Raw genomic sequence first — 18,614 nt, forward strand, 5'->3', positions numbered from 1 at the left:
ATTGAACATAAAGTGCTGGTGCGCAAGGCTGCAGGTTTTAGGAAACAGCGAGGCTGGGCTGGGAAATCTCAGATTGCACTTGGAGAAGGAACAGCTTTAAACTAAAAGAGGTTTTGATTAGATATAAGGAGGAAATTGCTCACTCTGAGGGCGGTGAGGCCCTGGCCCGGGCTGCCCAGAGGAGCTGTGGCTGCCCCATCCCTGGCAGTGCCCAAGGCCAGGCTGGATGGGGCTGGGGGCAGCCTGGGCTGGTGGAAGATATCTGGAATTATATGATTTTAAGGTCCTTTCCAACCTAAACCATGCTCTGATTCTATGATAAGAAGTGTTGGAAGAAATGGAAAGATCCCTTCCTCGTACTTCATCTTGCTCTGGGGCATCTGGGACCATCTGGGCTTCTCAGGGATGGACCGGGGTCTTCACATTGGGATTATGTCCCACCACTTGGAGTAGCTGATGGTTCGGGTTGTGAAGGGTGGGAATGCTGTGGCTGTGACCATGAGGGTGTTCACATTGGCCCTACACATCTCTACCCTCATGGACAGCATAGGGCGTGCAAGGTGGCTGCTGGTCCCCTTGTCCCCACCTTCCTCCCCTCTCCCCATGTCCCCACCCGTCCCCTCACCAAAGCCTTTTTCCTCATGTCCTATTCTCTGTAGGGTTGAGCACGATGTGGTTAGGAGACATAATGGCAACCCTGGTGATGAGATTCAAGGAGACAGAAAGCCTGAGAAGAGGAGGAGGCAGGTCCAAAAGACAGAGTGAATTTAAGGACATAAGCTGAAGAGATGTGAAAATCATGGGCAAATGGGTCCGGGCTGAAAACACAGAACTGGAAAGGGGTGAGGAGTGGGACAGGGGCAACATCTCTATGTTACATGCTCCACACCATGACGAAAGGCAATGATTAGGCTGGGAAAATGAAAAGGGGATGCAGTGGGGATGCCAACATGGTCCTGTATCCCAACAGACCATCCCATCCTGGACCAAGTCTGTCCTTGCTGGCACGGCCAGGGTGGGCGCTGGTGCCTGGGTCAGTCCAGCAGTACCGGGGGAAGGTGTGAGCAGAGGGTGCCTGTGATTATTCTGTCAAAAGGTGAACGAGTCTGTCCCCCGCGGGAAATGTCACTGTTTGGAAGCTGAAAGGAAAGCTGAAATGTCAAAACCTTTTGCAAAACGGCAATGCCCGCCAATTACCCATTTGGAGGCGGTGGCAGGGTGTCATTTTGGGTTGCTGAGCAGACCCAAGTCATTGAACATGGTGCTGCCTCACCCCCGGCATCAAGGAAGGAGCTTTGTGTCCCTCTTCCTCCCTGGGAGCCCACCTCCCTGCTCCCTGCTCACTTTATGAGTCTTGAAATGCAAGAGCAATCAAAATACAGCCACTGTGCACTGAGTTGTGAAGCTTCTGAAAAGAGAATTAATTCGTTTGGATTTCGTTGGTGGGAATTTGTTTTTTTAATGGTAAGTCCTTTTTTTTTTTTTCTGAATAAAACATTCTACAGTGTGCTAACAGCAATCTGTAAAAAAACAACAAAACCAAAATAACTGTTCTGAGTAGCAATTTCTGATCAGATCCAATCATCACTCTTTTGTCTAGAAAATTGTTTTAATTGACAAAATTGCATATCAGGCCTTTTCTATTGCCAGAAAACTGACAACATTTTTCTTTGTCTCATATTAGAAAAGTTGGGCGTTTAATCTGCTTCTGAAAAACTTAGAAAAGAAAAGAAAAACAGAATCAAACCTGTCTCCTGTTTCAGCAGCTATCGGTATAAACAAGACAGGCTCCATCAGGAGTAGGTGCTTTTTTTTCTGACTGCGCTGTTTCCACCTCCCCACTCCAAAAAAAAAAAAAGAGAGAGAACAACAAAAAAAGCCTTCTGGAAGCTTCCTCCTTGGCTTTCTTCTCCCAGGACTATCCGTCTCTGTCTATTTTGTCCACACAGGGTGTCAATTAGGCTGGGCTCCAGCAGTGCCCACCAGCTCTGGCTGATGATGTGAATTAGCAGAACAAGCTCCCGGGACACAATGCGGCACTGCCATGGAGCAGCTGAGCTCCGGGCATCCCACGAGCCCAGAAAGAGACTCAATGTGTGGTTTTATAAGGGTTTTGTATGAAAATAATTACCACTAGAAAGGCCAGGCGTAAGGGCCATCATGCCTTTTAAATGCGTTTAGTTTGGCATCCCAAGTGATGCTGGCAGGTATGGGTGTGGGGAAAAAGGGCACAACTCAGGGGGCTGAGGAGTTTGGCCCTAATGAATGGCTGGATGGAGGTGTGGAGACCTTGTAGGGTCGGTGTAACACGTGTCTCCCTCATGGTGTAAGAAATGGGAGGTTGCAGAGCTGCACAGGGGATCTGCATCAGGTCCCAAGAGCATCTGCAGCTCTGTCAAGAGCCCTGCTGGTGAGGGGACAGTACACCAGCAGCATCCCTCTCATTTCCCCCTGCTAAAAAAAAATAGGAGTCACCCAAAGCAAAGTTAGGCATTTTGGTCAGTGGTCAGATGGAGAGATGGGAAAGAAGCATCAGGAACAGAGGAGCATCTCTCTTGGAGACACTTGTCCCACTCCCCTGCTCTTAGCTCTGAAATCAGCATCTTTTCCCCAGTTTGCCCACTGTCCCTGTGCCCTACACAGTCAGAAGACCTCTTCTTACCATCTCAGTCACCTTCAGCCTTCTGAGCCAAGCTCTGTCACAAACACTTTATCACCATTAGCTGAGATCCCATGAGGTCTGGGTGGCAAAGACACAGACGCGAGGTGGGAGGGAGGAGCTGTACAAGAGAAACTCACGAGGGCAGACTGATGGGGTGAGAATGATGATCTGTATGGGGAGGGTTCAGCAAGGGTCAGGACCACACTGCGTTGGGCACGGAGGAAATAAATGTACAGCCCAGAATGTAGAAAGGCCAGGATAAAAAATCTGTTTCCCATGTTGTGCATGGGGAAAATAAAGAGCTTGCAAATGGACGAGTACCCTGCTTGGGTCTTCTTTTGTCTTGTCTAGCTAGGTACATGGAGCACCTAACATTATTAACATTATTAACCCATTATTAACATTATTAACCCTGCTAACATTGGGCACTTAGGGACAAACCCTGGAGGTGCTGGAATGAATCTGGGCTTGGTCAAACCAAGCCCTACCAAGGCAGAAGAGCCTTTGACATCTCACGGAAGATGTGGAATGTTTCTCCTTATGTTTCTGCACCAAATGCTTGCAGAACGTGACTCCGGAAGGTTGTTTTAGGTCCCATATTACAGAGCTGGGCTTTAACCATGACCACTTGGGTCCCAAACTGGATCCTACATGGCATCCTCAAGAGACCTGGGATTTACTCTGCTCTCTGACGTGTATATGCTTCCCTTTCCTGTCTCTGAATGGGAATGTTTCAACCTCAGAGAGGTGTTGTGAAGATTAATTAGCTCCAGGCAAAGCCCTTTGAGATCCTCAGATGAGAGATGCTACAGAAGTGCAAAGTATTAATTTAACATTATTAAAATAATTGGTTAGTGGATGGTGAACAGAGGGTTGGTGTTCGCGGTATTTATTCTTTAATGGGAGATGAGGAGGAAATATCATTCCTCATGGTTCAGTGGTAGGAATGGTTTCTTTGTGTTTGTACTAATGGGTTAGACAGCGGCAGGACACTGCCAATTGTTAAAGATGCAGCTGATAATGAAATAGCAGGTGTTATTAAGATATACAGAGAGGTGTCACGTCTATACCATAATCTTATGCAAATAAGTCTGGGAGAGAAATATGCTCTTTTAGGTGTCTTAAGTGGAATGTGATGCCACCGGGTGGGAGTTACACACCAGCTAATTACAGCATGAATAGCACCGAATTGGGCTATATGGCAGAGGAAAGTGATCTCGGCATATTGACAGGCCCAGCATGTTGGAGTTACTGATATTTTATTAAAGGGAAACAATTAGTGGCTCTGAAAGGTATTCTTCTGCATAAGCAGCAATAGAGAGGGCATGAGATAGAGCAGAGGAGCGTGCAGCTCTCTTTTTGGGCTGCAACGTCCCCTCTAGGCAGCTGCCTTCAGCAGCTGGGTGCTTTGCCTTGCTGGTTTCGGTGTTTCATCCAACACCATTCAGGGACTTTGAGAAACCGGTGCTAGGGAGCAACCCTTCCTCTGCCCACCCTGAAACAATTTTCCCTGCTGTTTTCCCCCACTCCTGTGGGAGGATGTAATATTTCTGGCAGTGCAGAAGAAGACAGGAGGAAGAAGATTTCTTTATGGCGGGTCTGTGCCTTTTTCTGCTCCCCTGAAGATCCACCCAGCTTTGCCTCTGAAGATCCACGATTGCAGATGCTGATCAGACACCAGTGACAGAATAGCATGTGAACACTTGGGATGCTCCATGTGCTCCAGCTCAGGATAAAAAGGTGGTTCAGGAAAGGGAGAGGAGTGAAACCGTGGGCATAAGGCTCTGGAGAAGAGCCTCCATCACTCCTTTCTGCATGGTCAAAGCTGCAGGACACACTGGCAGGAGGCTTTATGCCTTCAGTATTGATCTGTGCAGCAGCTGGGATCGGTTACCTGGGATCAGTTATGCTGCTGGCTCAAGGAGAGGGTTCGTGATGCTGATTTAAGGGCTTGAAACCCTCCAGTAACCCAGAGCCAGGCTTGGTTTGGTTTTGCTCAGCAGAGCTCCTCCAGTTGTAACATTTGGGCATCAGCCACAACCAGGTGATTTTTTTTTCTTTTCTCCTTTGTTTTAAATTAAGAAATCACATTGAAAAAGTCAGACAGCCAAAGTCAAATGTTACAAAGTGGCAGAGCTGAGGTCATACACGGAAAAAAGAAATAATAATGTGTGATCCTGTAATTAAAGTCTGGCTCACAGGGTGTCAGTACAGGGAGCAGATTTAAGAATGCAGAAACTGCTCTCAGCCTGCCAGTACCTAATTCCTGGGAGCCTGACACTGCAACCTTAACTTCTTACTAAAACCAGGCTTAGTTTGGGGCAGTTTTTCATCATTTCATCATTTGTATGGTAATACACCTTTCAACAGATATCAGGGCTGTAAGACACAGCAGTCTAAGAGAGAGTGAGTCTTTGGTCTGAAGAGTTACATGTTTTAAATGTCTGTGACCAGGAAACAGCAAGGTAAGATGGTGGTTATCATATTGCAGCTCCGTGGTAGGGCTGGGAGTACAAACCAGGTTCCTCAAAGCTTTGCCTATACCTGCGTGTTGTCCTCCCGTGTGCTGGATGTGTCTGCAACCTATTGAGCTATTACGCTTGAACAGAGCCTGCCCATTTAATTTTAGGAAGCCCAGATGTTCCTGCCATGCTGCATGGGGAGAAAATAAGGGAAGGGGCTGGACTGCTGAATTTGGGCACTTGCATTTTGATACGGAGCCCAAAAGAGTTTCCTTCCAAGCTATCCTCAGGGGAGGAGTTCCCACGCCCCACAGAGCTTTGATGGGATCGCTGTGTCTATTTGTTTTATGGAAGTGCTTCCCAAAATCTCAGGTCAGCATTTTGCCAGGCCTTTCGTTACGTGCTAGGGGACTCACAGTTCTGAGAGCAGTTAATCGCCTACCTTCCTAGCCCTCTGGAGACTGCACATTTAAAATTCCTGATCCAGCATGCAGCAGCACTAAAGGGAACTTAATGGTATGAAGGCTCCTAGGGAGCAGAGTGGGAGCTGCAACGCTGCTCTCCCTCTTCTGTAAAGCAAACCAAGAGCCTGCTGAGAACAGCAGAGATCTCCCTTTATGATTCGTACCACTGGAAACACCAAACTTTTCTGCACCAGAAAGATGGAGCAATTTGAGTTTTAAATTGGGGGTGTTCATTTTATCTAGTGTCAGCCCCTAGAGAGAAGCCAAACTGTAAAGTTTCAGTCCAGACCCCAAGCTTCGTAACATTCAGGTTCAGCCATATATTGGGTTTGTTTTTGCGTGTCTTGCCTTATATTCCTGTCTGCAAATCCCCATGTGTGTGCATGCAGCAAGGACATCGAGGGGTGATCTTGCAGCTAACCCTCCAGCAGCCCCTGTGTGTTCTTACAACTCAGGCTCCAAAGTCTGGGAGTGGGTGAATAATTTAACATCTGCACTTAGTCTTTATAGCTGATTTTAATGGGGGGTAATAGCATTGCTAATAACAAAATCCATTGAAGACACCCCGTGCAAGTCCATAACATTAGCTTAATGGCAAAAGGTAATTGGCATGCAGTTGGAGCTGTCCTTTCGTATTAACCCTGTGGGTTTCTAGGCAGACATCCTCTTTGAAGCTGTGGACTCGGCAGCACACGTTGAGTGAAGTACAGATGTGTTTGTGCCAAGGGAATGCAAACCTGGATTGAGCTGGGATGCATTCACATTTTTGCCTTGTGTTTACACCTGGCAGAGAAGACGAGAGACAGTGATGGTGCTGAAAGCATTAATGGCCACGAGCGAGCAGTGGAAGGGTTGGGGGCTTGTGCTGCCCAGGTGCCGTGCGCCCACCCCTTCCTCTGAACTGTCACTCTTTGGGAATGCCAGAACTTTTAAGATTCAGCCCTGGGCACTTCTAATCAGGCACTTTCAAACAAGATGTTAAAGAAACCTCTACCTGCAAGGGTGTTGTGGTTTAGCCCGGCTGGCAGCCAAACACCACACAGCCGTTTGCTCACCCTCCCCCCTCCCTCTCCGGGATGGGGGAGAGAAACGGGAAAGTGAAGTCTGTGAGTTGAGATAAAGACAGTTTATTAAGACAGGGAAAAGAATAACAATAATAATAATAATAATAATAATAATAATAATAGTATTAATAGTAATAATGTGTATGAAATAAGTGATGCACAATGCAATTGCTCACCACCCGTTGACCGATGCCCAGCCTATCCCCGAGCATCCGGCCCCCCCCTCCACCCCAGCTAGCCACCCCTATATATTGTTCAGCATGACATCAGATGGTATGGAATACCCCTTTGGCCAGTTTGGGTCAGCTGTCCTGGGTCTGTCCCCTCCCAGCTCCTGCTGCATCCCTAGCCTGCTCGCTAGCAGGACAGAGCGAGAAGCTGAAAAGTCCTTGGCTTGGTGTAAGCATTGCTCTACAACAATTAAAACATCAGCATGTTATCAGCGCTCTTCTCATTCTAATCCAAAACATAGCACCCTGCCAGCTACTAGGAGGAAAATTAACTCTGTCCTACCTGAAACTAGGGCAAAGGGATAACTCTAGTTACTGGGTAATGGGTTGGAGGCTGCTCCTTCCCAGCATGGAGGTACCAGTAACTCAGAAGTATCAGAGATTTGTGGTCTCCTCAGCAGGGCTAAAGAGCATGGACTCTGCACAGCCACTCTATAAGAACATCAGTCCCTTAGATGTCCCACTTCCAGTGGAAAATAGTTTTCAGGGCTGTGGGTTTTCCCATGTGAAGAGAGCTCAAGGATGACTGTGAAGGCTTTCCAGCCTGTGCCATCCCCAAGGATACACTGCTGACTTCCCATCAGAAGTAATCGCTCCTCTTATGTCCTCACTGTTTCATCCTGGCTTCATGTTAACCCTGTCCGTCTCTGTTCCCGTTTGCTCAGGTGCACGAGGAAGGAGCGGTGCGAGCGCTCCAGTGAGCCTCGGAGATTCGCCTCGGAGATGAAGCAGTGCGTCCGGCTTACTGTGCATCCCAACAACATCTCTGTCTCCCAGTACAACGTGTTGGTGAGGAACCTTAATTCTTGTCCCCCTTGCGTTTAACCTGCCCGTGCTGCCTGATAGACCCAGATATGCGCAACCTGCATTCGAGAGGAGTGGGAAGGACTGGCAGCTCTGTGCAAGAGGTTCTCCAGAGTCCATTGACTTCCTTAGTCCATTGATCTTCCCTGCCACAGAAAAAGACTCACCATGGGAGGGCATTTGGGTTTTGTTTGCTGTGAGGGCAGGTCTGAAGGGACTCCATGCCCTGCAAGTGTTGTGCACACAGTGAGGTTGTTTACTTACATGAAAATGGTTTTGGAAACGGCTGGGAATGGAGCTTAGACAAGTTAGAAATGACCTTCCAGAAGGAGGACAAGGGAGGGGTAGCATGAGTTATTTTGATAAGCTTCATTCTGGGCTGGAAGTGTCTCCACCACCACCTCCACCCTGCTGTAGCTCCAGCACTGAGTATGTAGAGCAGAGAGGCAGGATGCGATGCAGAGGAATCGGTCTGCCAAGGTTTATGCTAGCTTATGTGACTTTCCTCCTCACAATGTTTAACCTTTATGGCCTAGAGCTACCAAGTCAGCAGCCAGCATGGAACACAGTGAGTGCTGGCAGAGCAGCGGATGATCCTGATCTTTGTCCAGACCTGTGGCAAGAAATTTCTGTGGAAGATCTATCCAGCTCCTGGTTTCTCTCCTGACACACAGCAATACCTTGCAAGGCGAAAGCTCAGCATGCCTTAAGAAGGAGGCAAAGACCCATTTGATCCAGGCTGCTAGGGCTCTGCCCTTTTGACCATAGCAGTTTGGGCTGGAATCAAAATGATAACTCACACCCCAACAGCTCCATCTCTGCATAAGCTGGTGGCTAGACCCACACCCCAAACAGTCTACATGGTGTTGCTCAAGGTGTAGCTGCCAGACATCTTTCAGGTGATAGCTTTTGGAGTGCTGGGGTCTCTTCAATGGTAATTAAATCAGCCTTTCAAAGCCCGCATGTCCAATCATTGCTGCTTTGTTTCAGCCTCTTAACTTTGCTATGACTCTACTTTACTAGGCTTCAAACAAAACTGATCTGAGACATCTTAAGTCCTTTGTTCTTCTGGGAGTTCAAGGTTTCTTTTTCTTATTCTCTCAGTAGTCTTTGAGTTCTTTTATGTTGGAATAAATCCTGAGGGACCAGCTGGCTCAGGGCGATTGAAACTGATAACAGAATAAAAGACCTTTACCTCTGGGTTGCTCTGGCACAGCAAGTCAATCCAGAGCTGCTGGGATCAGAAGTTCCCATCATCAGACTGTTGCCCAGTCATCTGCATGAACATTGCCATGGGAGTCTCATCCCAGTCCCCGATGGGCTGGTGTCCCAGCTCATCCACAGTCACCATGGACAGGGGGAAGAAACAATGAATGAATAGTTGGTGGTGTCCTTACTGAGTCTTACTTGGGTTCTAGCAAAGGATTGATGATATTGAGGTGTTGCACACAGGAGCAGAGAAGGTATCCATGTGGCCAGCCAATCTTCTAGCTTCTGTTCACAAACAGAAATTTGTTGTAGGAGTCGGACTCGATGATCCTTATGGGTCGCTTCCAAGTCGGGATATTCTATGATTCCATGAACAGAGACTAGCAAAATTGTATCTGAGGCTGTTTCAGTCCATTCTGTAACTCGGGGATCTTGGAGAAGAGAGATTGCTGGGGACTGTTCTTCCCTCAATGCAGCAGCTCCAGAGCAGGATTTTAGGATGTAGGACTTCTCTGTTCAGAGTGAACCCTGGCTCATGAGGTCTGTGGCCAAGCACTACTGCTCTGTCCATTGGCATCATTTTCATTCTACATCCTCTGTGCTCAAAGAATTATATTCATCAAGCAGAAGTTTCCTCTTCTCCATTGCTAGCAGTGAGAACAGATTTAGTTTGAGCGATGACTCCATCAGACGCCCATACCTTTTTCCTGCTCCCCAAAGACAAAATTGCCTTCCCCATTGCCATTCCCACTACCTGAATATGAAGATGCTTTCACACAGTCTTTATGTCATCCAGAGCAAAGGCCTTTCTGCTTGGCCTTTCTACCTGATGGTGCCTCCTGTTAAAGAGCAGCCCCAGGCCTTAGTGAGGAAAACACAGCGTGGAGAGGCAGTAAGCAAGAGTTATGCTGTTATCCTCTCCTTGCCTTATCGCCTGGACTGACCTCCTCTGTTCTTTGTGTTGGTAGAAAAACCAACCAGCATGCATTCCTGTCTCCTTTCAGTGGCTGCCACCACAGACGGGGCCTCACCTTGTCCACAGGAGGCAAGAATGTTTGTGCCTGCCTCAAGTGTTTCCTTTAGCAGTTGGTCACAACAGCTCTAAATTTGTGCTAACTACTAGGTCATTAGCAGGTGCTAGAAGTACCCTGGAGTGATTCTCTGCCTATGGATGTGGCCTGTCTGTGATCGGGATGGGTTTGGCAGGACTCTCAGTGGTGGACAGCAGTGGTGCTGGACCTTAGTTTGTGTGGGAAGTTGGAGGAATGAGAGGGTCTTTCTCCAAAGCACAACTACATTTGACAACAGCCATGTGGTTCTTTTCTTTCATGGCCATAGGCAAAGCCAGTGGGTGCTGTGAACTCCGATAACGTGGGCAATCCCTCCGTCACAGCTTTGTTTGTGTGCCGTACCCTGGTACAGCATGTCCCCAAGGCCAACCTCTTCCTCGGAGGGGAGGGCAGGAGAAGTTGGTTGTGCCTCTAGGGACAGAGGCCTTGTGTGGTGGACTGAAGCCTGTAACTAGACTCTCCTTACGCAGGAACTTGGTGACAGAGCGCTCCCCCATCTGCTGATGCTAGGAGAGCAGGCCGTAGAGAGTTAGACTGGAGCGCTACAGTTTCTCTGTAGTCTGCAGAGTGCCTCTTGTGAGTAGTGGTCACCTTCCTCAGAAACCGCGTGCCGTGGGGCCACCAAAGCCCTGGTCTTCACAGCCAAAAGCTCCCTGTTTAACCTTACACTTGCATGACAGATAGCGAGCACTCCCTCCCCTCCACCAACCCAGCCAGCACTGGGACGCAGTGCAGTTGTCCCCGCATAGCCACACATCACTTGTGTCAGCATCAGCATCTCATCCCTCTCCCCCTCCGTACACACATCCCTCTCCCGAATCGCTGCTTTCTGTTGAAGGAGGATGCTCTCTCTAGCAAGAGGCTCTTTGTCCGACCTCTCCAGTGTAATTCTCTCCTGCTAGCCCAGCTCTGTTGGTCAGCTCAGTATTTTCTTTTCTTTTTTTTTTTTTCTGTCTCTTCTCCCCTCCCTCCTTCTTTGCTTGCAGCTGGTCTTGGAGACCTACAACGTCCCTGAGCTGTCCGCAGGAGTCAACTGCACCTTCGAGGACCTTTCGGAGATCGATGGCTTGGTGGTGGGCAGTCAGATCCAATGCATCTCACCAGCTGCCAAAGAGGTGCCCCAGATCATCACTGAGAATGGTGGGTACCCCACATCCCCCCCACCTGTCCCATTGCTCCCTCCCTTCCTCACCCCTTGCCCTCCTGTCTTTCCTTTTGATTTTTCTCCAGGCAGAGTTTGGCTTTTGGGAGCCTGAGGACAGGGCAGGCATAACACAGGGCTAGGTGGAATGCTGTGCTGCTGCTTCCTGTGGCAGATACCTGTAGCACAAGTGAGCTCTGTGTGTGTGTGTTTATGTGTGCACATGTGCAAGCGTTGAGCTGCAATACCAGTACCTGCATTAACGTGCTTATATGTGTGATAGTGTGTGTCTTCAGACTGCCACCGAGTGGCAGTTGCATATATCTAGCAAAGACAAGAGACAGACACAGGATCTCCTCTCATTTATTGCCCAGGGAGGTGTTACACAGCCCAGGGAATCACACTGTAAATGCTCTCAAGACACCCCATCCCATGCAGCAACCACAAAGTCCTGCAGACACGAATGAGCCTTTCCATAATTTCATCCTGCTCCTCCCAACTTTAGTTCTATATGCTCAGTTCCTTGTCTCTGCCCCTGGTTTTTATTCCCTTCAGCTGTCCCAGGTTTGTTACTGGCTCCCTCCCAAAATGGTCTAATACCTTGTCTCCAAGGATGGACCCCTTATTCCCAGCCTCGTGCCCTTTTTGGCTTCCCTTTTCCAATCACTTTTCTGGTACTTCCAAAAGCACCCATGGCTTTTGCAGAAATTTGCTATAAAAACCTCAACACTGTGATCAACTCAGAGAGGATACTGCCGTTTTATTCCTTAGCTTCATGTGAAATTTTACTGGAAAGTCTTTGAGGATCCTCTCAAGCCACAGAAATGAAGTTACACAAGCTGTCACCACCATCCCCTCCCTGCTCTCCCCAAGCTGCACGTGCTCTCCACTGAGATCCCAAAACAAGCCCCCAAAGGGCCTTTCCCATTTTCAGGTCCCACTGAATCATCACTCATGTTTGCCTACCGAGGTAACTGCCAGGAACTATTTCCTTGGTATGGACATCTGTCAGGCTATAAATGATGAGCAAATAAACACAGCGATGGAAGCTCAGAGCAGGACAAGAGGGAGAGATTTATACCAAGCATGGTTTTCAGAGATGCTGGGCACCTGCGGCTTGTATCAGCTTCAGCAGCTGGTGCTCTGCACCTCTGCAAAGACCAAGTCCACCACACACAGTGCCAGAAACTGGATTTGAACCAGAGGATGTGTGGCTCTGCAGCACATCTGATCCCCAGAGCCATCCAATCCTCACGTCCTGTTTTAAAATATATGCAAGACGCTGGCAAAGTTGTTAAATACAAAGTGGTTAACGGAGCTGTCGAAACCGGCGGCAGCAGATGGGCAGCAGAGTCGAGCACTGGCAGCAAAATGTGTTTCGTGAAGTGTGTGGGGTGTGTGTGTGTGCATGGCTACGTTTGTGCCCAGAGGTGGGTGAGCGTGCTTGTGGGCGCACACTGGGACGCGTTGTCACGTTTGCTTTGGCCTGATTGATTAATGAATCTTTCAGGTAAGAAGGAAAATAATAGAGATGAAAGGGCTGGCCAAGTCAAAGTCCTGAATTAAACATGGGGCCCTTCCCCACCGAATTACTGCAATTGCTGCACCCGGTTATTTCCCACAGCTGACGGGCTTTGAGTAGGGCTTTGGCATTGTGGGAAGAGGTAGCAGTTTGCTTGGCTTGGAAGGAGTGGGAGAGGGGAGATGGTATGTAGGGGCTTAGGGTCAAGATTTGCTGCAGATGGGTCTGCTATGGAGATGGACTGGCCCTTCTGGAAGTGTAGTGGATGTCTCTTGTGTTGAGATGGGTTTTTTGTAGCCAAAAGCTGGAGCGTGTGGACTTTGGGGTGAGCAGAGTAAATGAACCTGGCAGAAATGTTCACATGAGAACCTCTGTCCATCAGCATTTCCTACGGTGCAGCCTGGGAACCCCTACCCTATCACTGTTACGGTGTCTGTCCTCCTTGCTCATTCCTTCGTTCTGCTTTCTCAAGGTATAACTGCTCTTTAGGGACAGGATCTGGAGGTGCCCTTCTTCAGGCATGGTGGTCCTGGGTATTGGGTCAGAAATGATAAGTATTGGTGAGAAGAAAGTATATTTTTCTGAATCCCCTCAAAAAAACAGGTGTCTTTATGCTTCAGGCAGTGCATGCACAGGCCACCAATGCTTGGGGCCAATAGTCAAATATTCCGCAGCCCTTTTCTTCTGGGGACTTCAGGTGAACTTGCTGCAGTGAAGAGCCATGTGGACAGTACTCCATTTTAATGGCCTCTTTATTCCAGCCATCACCATCCTCTCTTTCAGCCTAACTTTCTTACTTGCCAACGAGATTTATCATAGTTTTGGAATTAGTGAGATGTGGCCTAGACCTGTTGGTATCATCTAGCCCAGACTCTGCTCTGAGGTAGGATAATTTCCAGTGGTGAAGACCTGATCCATCACTCCAGTGCCATGACTGGGGGAGATGCAATTGTTGAAGAACGGGTCTCTAGCAGAATTTTATTGTACTTCCCACATCTTCTGAGGATATACCAGCCAAGGTGCTGGGTGGCATGGCCATTGGGGCTCAGCTAACAAAGCAGTCACACACTGATGTGTCTGTTTTTTTTCTCAGGAGACCATCACATCGTTCAGCTCCAGCTCAAGTCCAAGGAAACGGGTATGACCTTTGCCAGCACCAGCTTCGTCTTCTACAACTGCAGTGTCCACAACTCGTATGTTGGTTTCCTTTGATACCTGCTTTCTCTCCCACCCCTGGGTCTGACACAGGACCCTCTGCTGGCTGGGGAACGTGTCCCTTGGGAAGTTGGTCAAGCTGGGAGGAGGCCAGCAGTCAGGGTCACTCGGGTGATGGTCAGCAGGGTGAAGACCCTTCTGGGAAGACCAGGAGTAGTATGGTGAACATTTGTTCTTCTTCTGAACCTGCTATGGAGGAAGGCATTGCCTTGAGTAGGGTACCTCCTCATGTGTCCCTCATGCAGAGGATCGTCAGCAGGATTTTGCCAGTCAAGTGAGTCCAAAACTAACCATGACCTCAGCAAAAGGCCCCTTCATCTTCCTAGTAAATGGTTGTTTGTGGATGGCTGGATCCTGCCCAACTACATGCACCTCTAGCCCTTCTCCATGCTGTCAGTCCCACCAGCTGGAGCCTGTCCCAGGGGGTTAGCATGGTTGGGCCCTCAAATCTTAAAAGATGGGAGTTGTTGGTTCCTGTGCGATGTGAACACCCAGCTGTTATCCTCAAGGCCATCTTTTCCATCCTGCAAGCTCCTTTCTTGCCCTGCACCCCATTCTTCTGGTGTTTAGGTGGCACACGGGGCTGGTTGGGAGCTGCCCCACCAGAGCAGGTCTGCCAAAGCAGAAGGATGTTCTTCCAGCAGGTTGATCCACCCCTGAGCAAGGCTGAGCAGCTCTGTCACCACCACTGAGCCATCAGAAGTGCCAAAAGCAGATAATTACCACAGCTCAGCAATTCACAAGGAAAGGCAAATCCTATTTCCATGTTCCTGCTGCTTTGACAAACAGCGTCAGAAAGCAAGTGTTGGGGGGTTGAGAGCAGGAGAGATGGTGGTGTTAAATATTTATGGCATGTTTTGGTTTCTTACTTGACAAACTATAATACACTATCCATTTTTAATTTGATGTATCAGAGCAAGCACTTGTTACCAATTTGAAGAACAGCTCGCTGCACCAGAGCTGAAAGTGGATTGGAGACGAACGAGATTTCACGGAAAGACAGGGGAGGGGGGGTGTGCATCTGCCTGCCGGGCTCATCCAAGCTGTACTGGAGGCAGGTTTTCCACTCCTGCCCATTAAAAACCCAGCGGCACATACAGGAGAGGAAATTTTCCCCCCCAGGTCCCTTCCAGGTACTTCAGAGACTGTAGCAGCATGAAGGTCTCTGACAGCATGAGCAGCCAGGAGTCACTCCCATCCAGTGTTTGTTTTGTGTAAAGAGCTTGTTATGGCTCAGTTTGGTTCCTGGTGAGCAGACATCGTATCAGATTAAAAAAAAAAAAAAAAAAAAAGTGTGATGTAGGTAGAAGTCAGTGCTGTAAAACAGCCACGAAAGGTGTCTGTAGCTCTTACTCTACAGGGTCTGTGGGGCACGGGAGAAAAAAACAACTTCCCATGTAGTGGGAATGGCTCTTTCCTACAAGCTGAATAGGTGACTTCTTACACATGTCCTCTGCTTCCCAGACAAGTGCTGTGATAGTCTTTCTATCTCTTCTGGGATGAGGAAAAGAGTACAGTCAGCATATCTGCAGAAACCCCATCCCTCCATGCCCTCCATGGGCATCACTCTGCCCTCCAGCCCCTACCTTGAGCACCTCCCCATGATGTATTCACAGCTCCCAGGGCACTGCTGCAGTTCGGCAGCAAGAACATAGCAGTTTCCCATCTGACATTGACCCCTCTTCTGATCTTGAACTTCTTGAGCATGCTTGGAGCATGTTGCACTCAGAATCTTGTTGTGGTCAAAAGGGGAACACACCTTGTGCATGAAGCCAAGAACTTGTTAATCTAACTAAAAGTAGTAACAGGGTAACCAAAACACAACAAAATTATTGTTAGTCTAGTTAGATTGGTATTAAAGCAGTCTCAATCATCTAATTAGTGTAGGACACATTGGTCACAGCAACAACCAGCTCAGGCCATGGCAAGCCAAGGCCAGTTCAAAGCCCATGGTCTTCTGCTCCTATTGTTACAGCAATGTTTGCTGGGCTATTTTTCCCTTCAGGAAACACTTTCATGGTCTGTCCTGTTGGCCGAAGGGGCCGGGTTGGCCAAGTGACCACTCTTTGTCTCCCTCTCCAGGTGTCTGTCCTGCGTGGAGAGCCCTTACCGGTGCCACTGGTGCAAGTACCGCCACGTCTGCACTCACGACCCCAGCTCCTGCTCCTTCCAGGAGGGACGAGTCAAGCTGGCTGAGGTAGGTAGGAGTATGTGCTGTGTGTGGAGGCTTCTCAAGGCTGATGTAGGTCAGACCAATAGTCCATGAAGCCTTCTCCAGCCCTGGTCCCACCCTGGAGCCACAAGCAGTCGATGGGAAGTTCCTGGCACTGAGGGACTGGGAGGGATGGGAAATGCTGGACATACATCTCCACCTGGAGACAAGGAGAGGAGGTTGCCTCTAAGCAAATACTCCAAGCTGCTGAGATCTGGGGGGGATTTAGGGCTACATCCACAGTGGCAGTGGATTTCGGTAGTGCTTTGAGCATGTCAGTGGCTTTGTGGGTTTGGTGCCTAATCACCAGTATATCAAACTGCTTCCAGCTGGGGCTGGGGAATGCCTCATTGCCAGTCACTGAGCTAGAGCTGAACTGGACCTTGGGGCTTAATACAGAGCTGGCTGCTGTGCTGCAAACACTGTCTGGCTGGTATTGTAACTAACGAGCACTTGCAGACAAGTGGAGCTCCGGAGAATACAAATAGGAAGCCACTTAATTACTTCCTGGTCAGGAACGGTCTGAAAGCATCCCGGCCTGTCTGCTAAATGACCTGAGATGGCTCGTTGTTTGCCTGGCTCAAGGGACCAGTACCCATTAAGAGATCTGATATCTGCTGAACCACCGGGCACGGAGGTGGCGGCTGAAATCTCCGCCGATGTGTGCTGCATTCGGAGGCTGAAATCCACGCTGCTCCCAGCAATGCCTGCTGAGTCTGGTGTCTTTAAAACGTTCCCCTGCCTGAACCCCAGGCCTTGTCTGAAGCAAGTTTGTGGGACCAAGCAACATGTGTGTAGTGGTTTCACACCCCTATGGCATCCCCCGTTCCCTCTCCATCCTCCCCTAACATATGTGCTGGTCGAGATGTCCCAGATCAGACATCCTGAACTGCAGAGGCACTGGGGCAACCATAAAAATCATGAGCAGGGAGGTTCCCAGCTCTTTGTCTAGCAGGATTCAGCATTTGCTGTTACTCTGCTGCAAAACTTGCTGAGAACTTGGAGAGAGGATGTTTGACACCCTGTGCTGGGGGTGAAGTGGTGCAGCAAGGCAGCCCAGGGTCCAGCCCTTCTGGTAAGCCTGTCCCAGACAGCACCTATGGCTTTGCATGAAGCCTTGGCAAAATTTGGTCAGTCCTGCTGGCACACCTGCCACATCAGGTACTGGAGACTCACTTTCCCAGTACCCATCTCTTCTCTCCTCCAGCCCCTGCACAGTGGAGGACCTACAAATCTCAGTGTATCTCCTCCTCCCTTGGTCCCTGTCATATCCCTGGTACTTCTGACACTTGCATCCATCAGAAATCATGAGAAGTTCTGCATCATCCCAGTTCCTTAGGGAATGGACTGGGGATCACACAACACCTGATCTTTATCCCCGTCAATGTCTTGATCTGCATCACTGGGGGGGAGGCAGTGGACTCTGTCTTCTCCATACCACCCCATTTGAGCACTCCTTTTCCATCACTGCTTTATGACCTCTTATTGGGATTCCTAAAGGCATCACCTTCTTTCTCTTGAGAAATCACCTTCTCACTGACTTACCTGCATTGAAATCTCCACTGTTTTCTGGTTTCACCTTTACTTGTTTCCTTTTTTATCCTGTATCAAGCCTATTTATTGAGTGGGTTCCCTGAACAATAGAAACCATTTGATATCTTGAAGCCAAACCTGTCTCCTTGTTGCCTTTTTAGACCTCCACCCGGTTCCTGATTAAGCAACATGACTTGTCAGGTCAACAAGTCTGAGGTCCACTTCCAGCCTTCCCAATGCTGTCTTCACTAGTGTCCCAAACCTACCATCATCTTGAGTGGGCCTATTTTTACTGGCCTTTCATCTCCATCTGCAGTGCTGCTTTCCTCCACAAGTACTTCGACTCCCCGAGGATGCAAGAAGGGTGTGTTGGGTACCATCTGGGGATGGGCGTCTCCTAAATTTTGTACGTCTCGAGGAGGTACTGGTGGGAAACTGTCCTACCAGCGTGGGATGGTCGCACCATCCCATTTGCAGTCCTTCCATCAGTCTGCTGAGCAGATTAGCATGGCCGGCTTCCAGGATCGTATGGTCTGCTTGCACCACGAAACTCTCTGCCAAGCAAACAAATATTAGTGCTACTTTGCTGTATGGACCGGTGCCAGCAACTCCCTCCCTCTGTAATCATCACTGCTGGCGTGCGAAGCCTGCTCCCCCTCCTCCACACTGTGGTCTTCACTCTCTCTTTGCTGGTACACCCACCTCCAGGTGTTTCTTTTCTCCCTTTGCCTGTACAGCATCTTGCCCCCATGTGGGTTGAGGCTTCCCACTCTCCAGATGGCCAGGGCTGCAAAGGGTCCAACAGGGCTGATATCCATCACCCCTGGACCAGCCTGGAGCACTTTGAGGGTTGGTTTGTGCCCTTGTATACTTCTGGCTCTGTCGTTTCCTTAGCAAGTTTCACGGGTTTCTGGATTCCCATGGGATCAGCTTGTCCTTCTTCCAGGTTTTCTTCATCTGCTCTGAAAGTCCTTTTTTTAAAAAAAATGTGTTTTTCTGATTTTTATTTTTGCTTGAAGTATGGGT

General features: G+C 49.0%; 1 protein-coding gene across 10 annotated transcripts in view; it reads left to right on the forward strand.

Moving 5' to 3' along the window:
* The window catches only part of PLXNA4 (plexin A4), a 418,723-nt gene that overhangs the window by 299,969 nt on the left and 100,140 nt on the right, over positions 1 to 18,614 (forward strand). For 9 of the 10 annotated variants that reach the window (XM_035566562.2, XM_035566564.2, XM_035566563.1 and 6 more), the window contains exons 6-9: positions 7,548 to 7,671; positions 10,952 to 11,105; positions 13,722 to 13,821; positions 15,926 to 16,040. In XM_035566562.2, coding sequence (XP_035422455.1) covers positions 7,548 to 7,671; positions 10,952 to 11,105; positions 13,722 to 13,821; positions 15,926 to 16,040 — 493 coding nt within the window. Of the gene's footprint in view, positions 1 to 7,547; positions 7,672 to 10,951; positions 11,106 to 13,721; positions 13,822 to 15,925; positions 16,041 to 17,749; positions 18,083 to 18,614 lie in introns of those variants that run through there. The other variant, XM_035566567.2, reaches the window with a different exon arrangement.

This window comes from Cygnus atratus, chromosome 1, assembly GCF_013377495.2.
Source record: "Cygnus atratus isolate AKBS03 ecotype Queensland, Australia chromosome 1, CAtr_DNAZoo_HiC_assembly, whole genome shotgun sequence".
In the NCBI taxonomy this organism is placed as follows: Eukaryota; Metazoa; Chordata; class Aves; order Anseriformes; family Anatidae; genus Cygnus; species Cygnus atratus.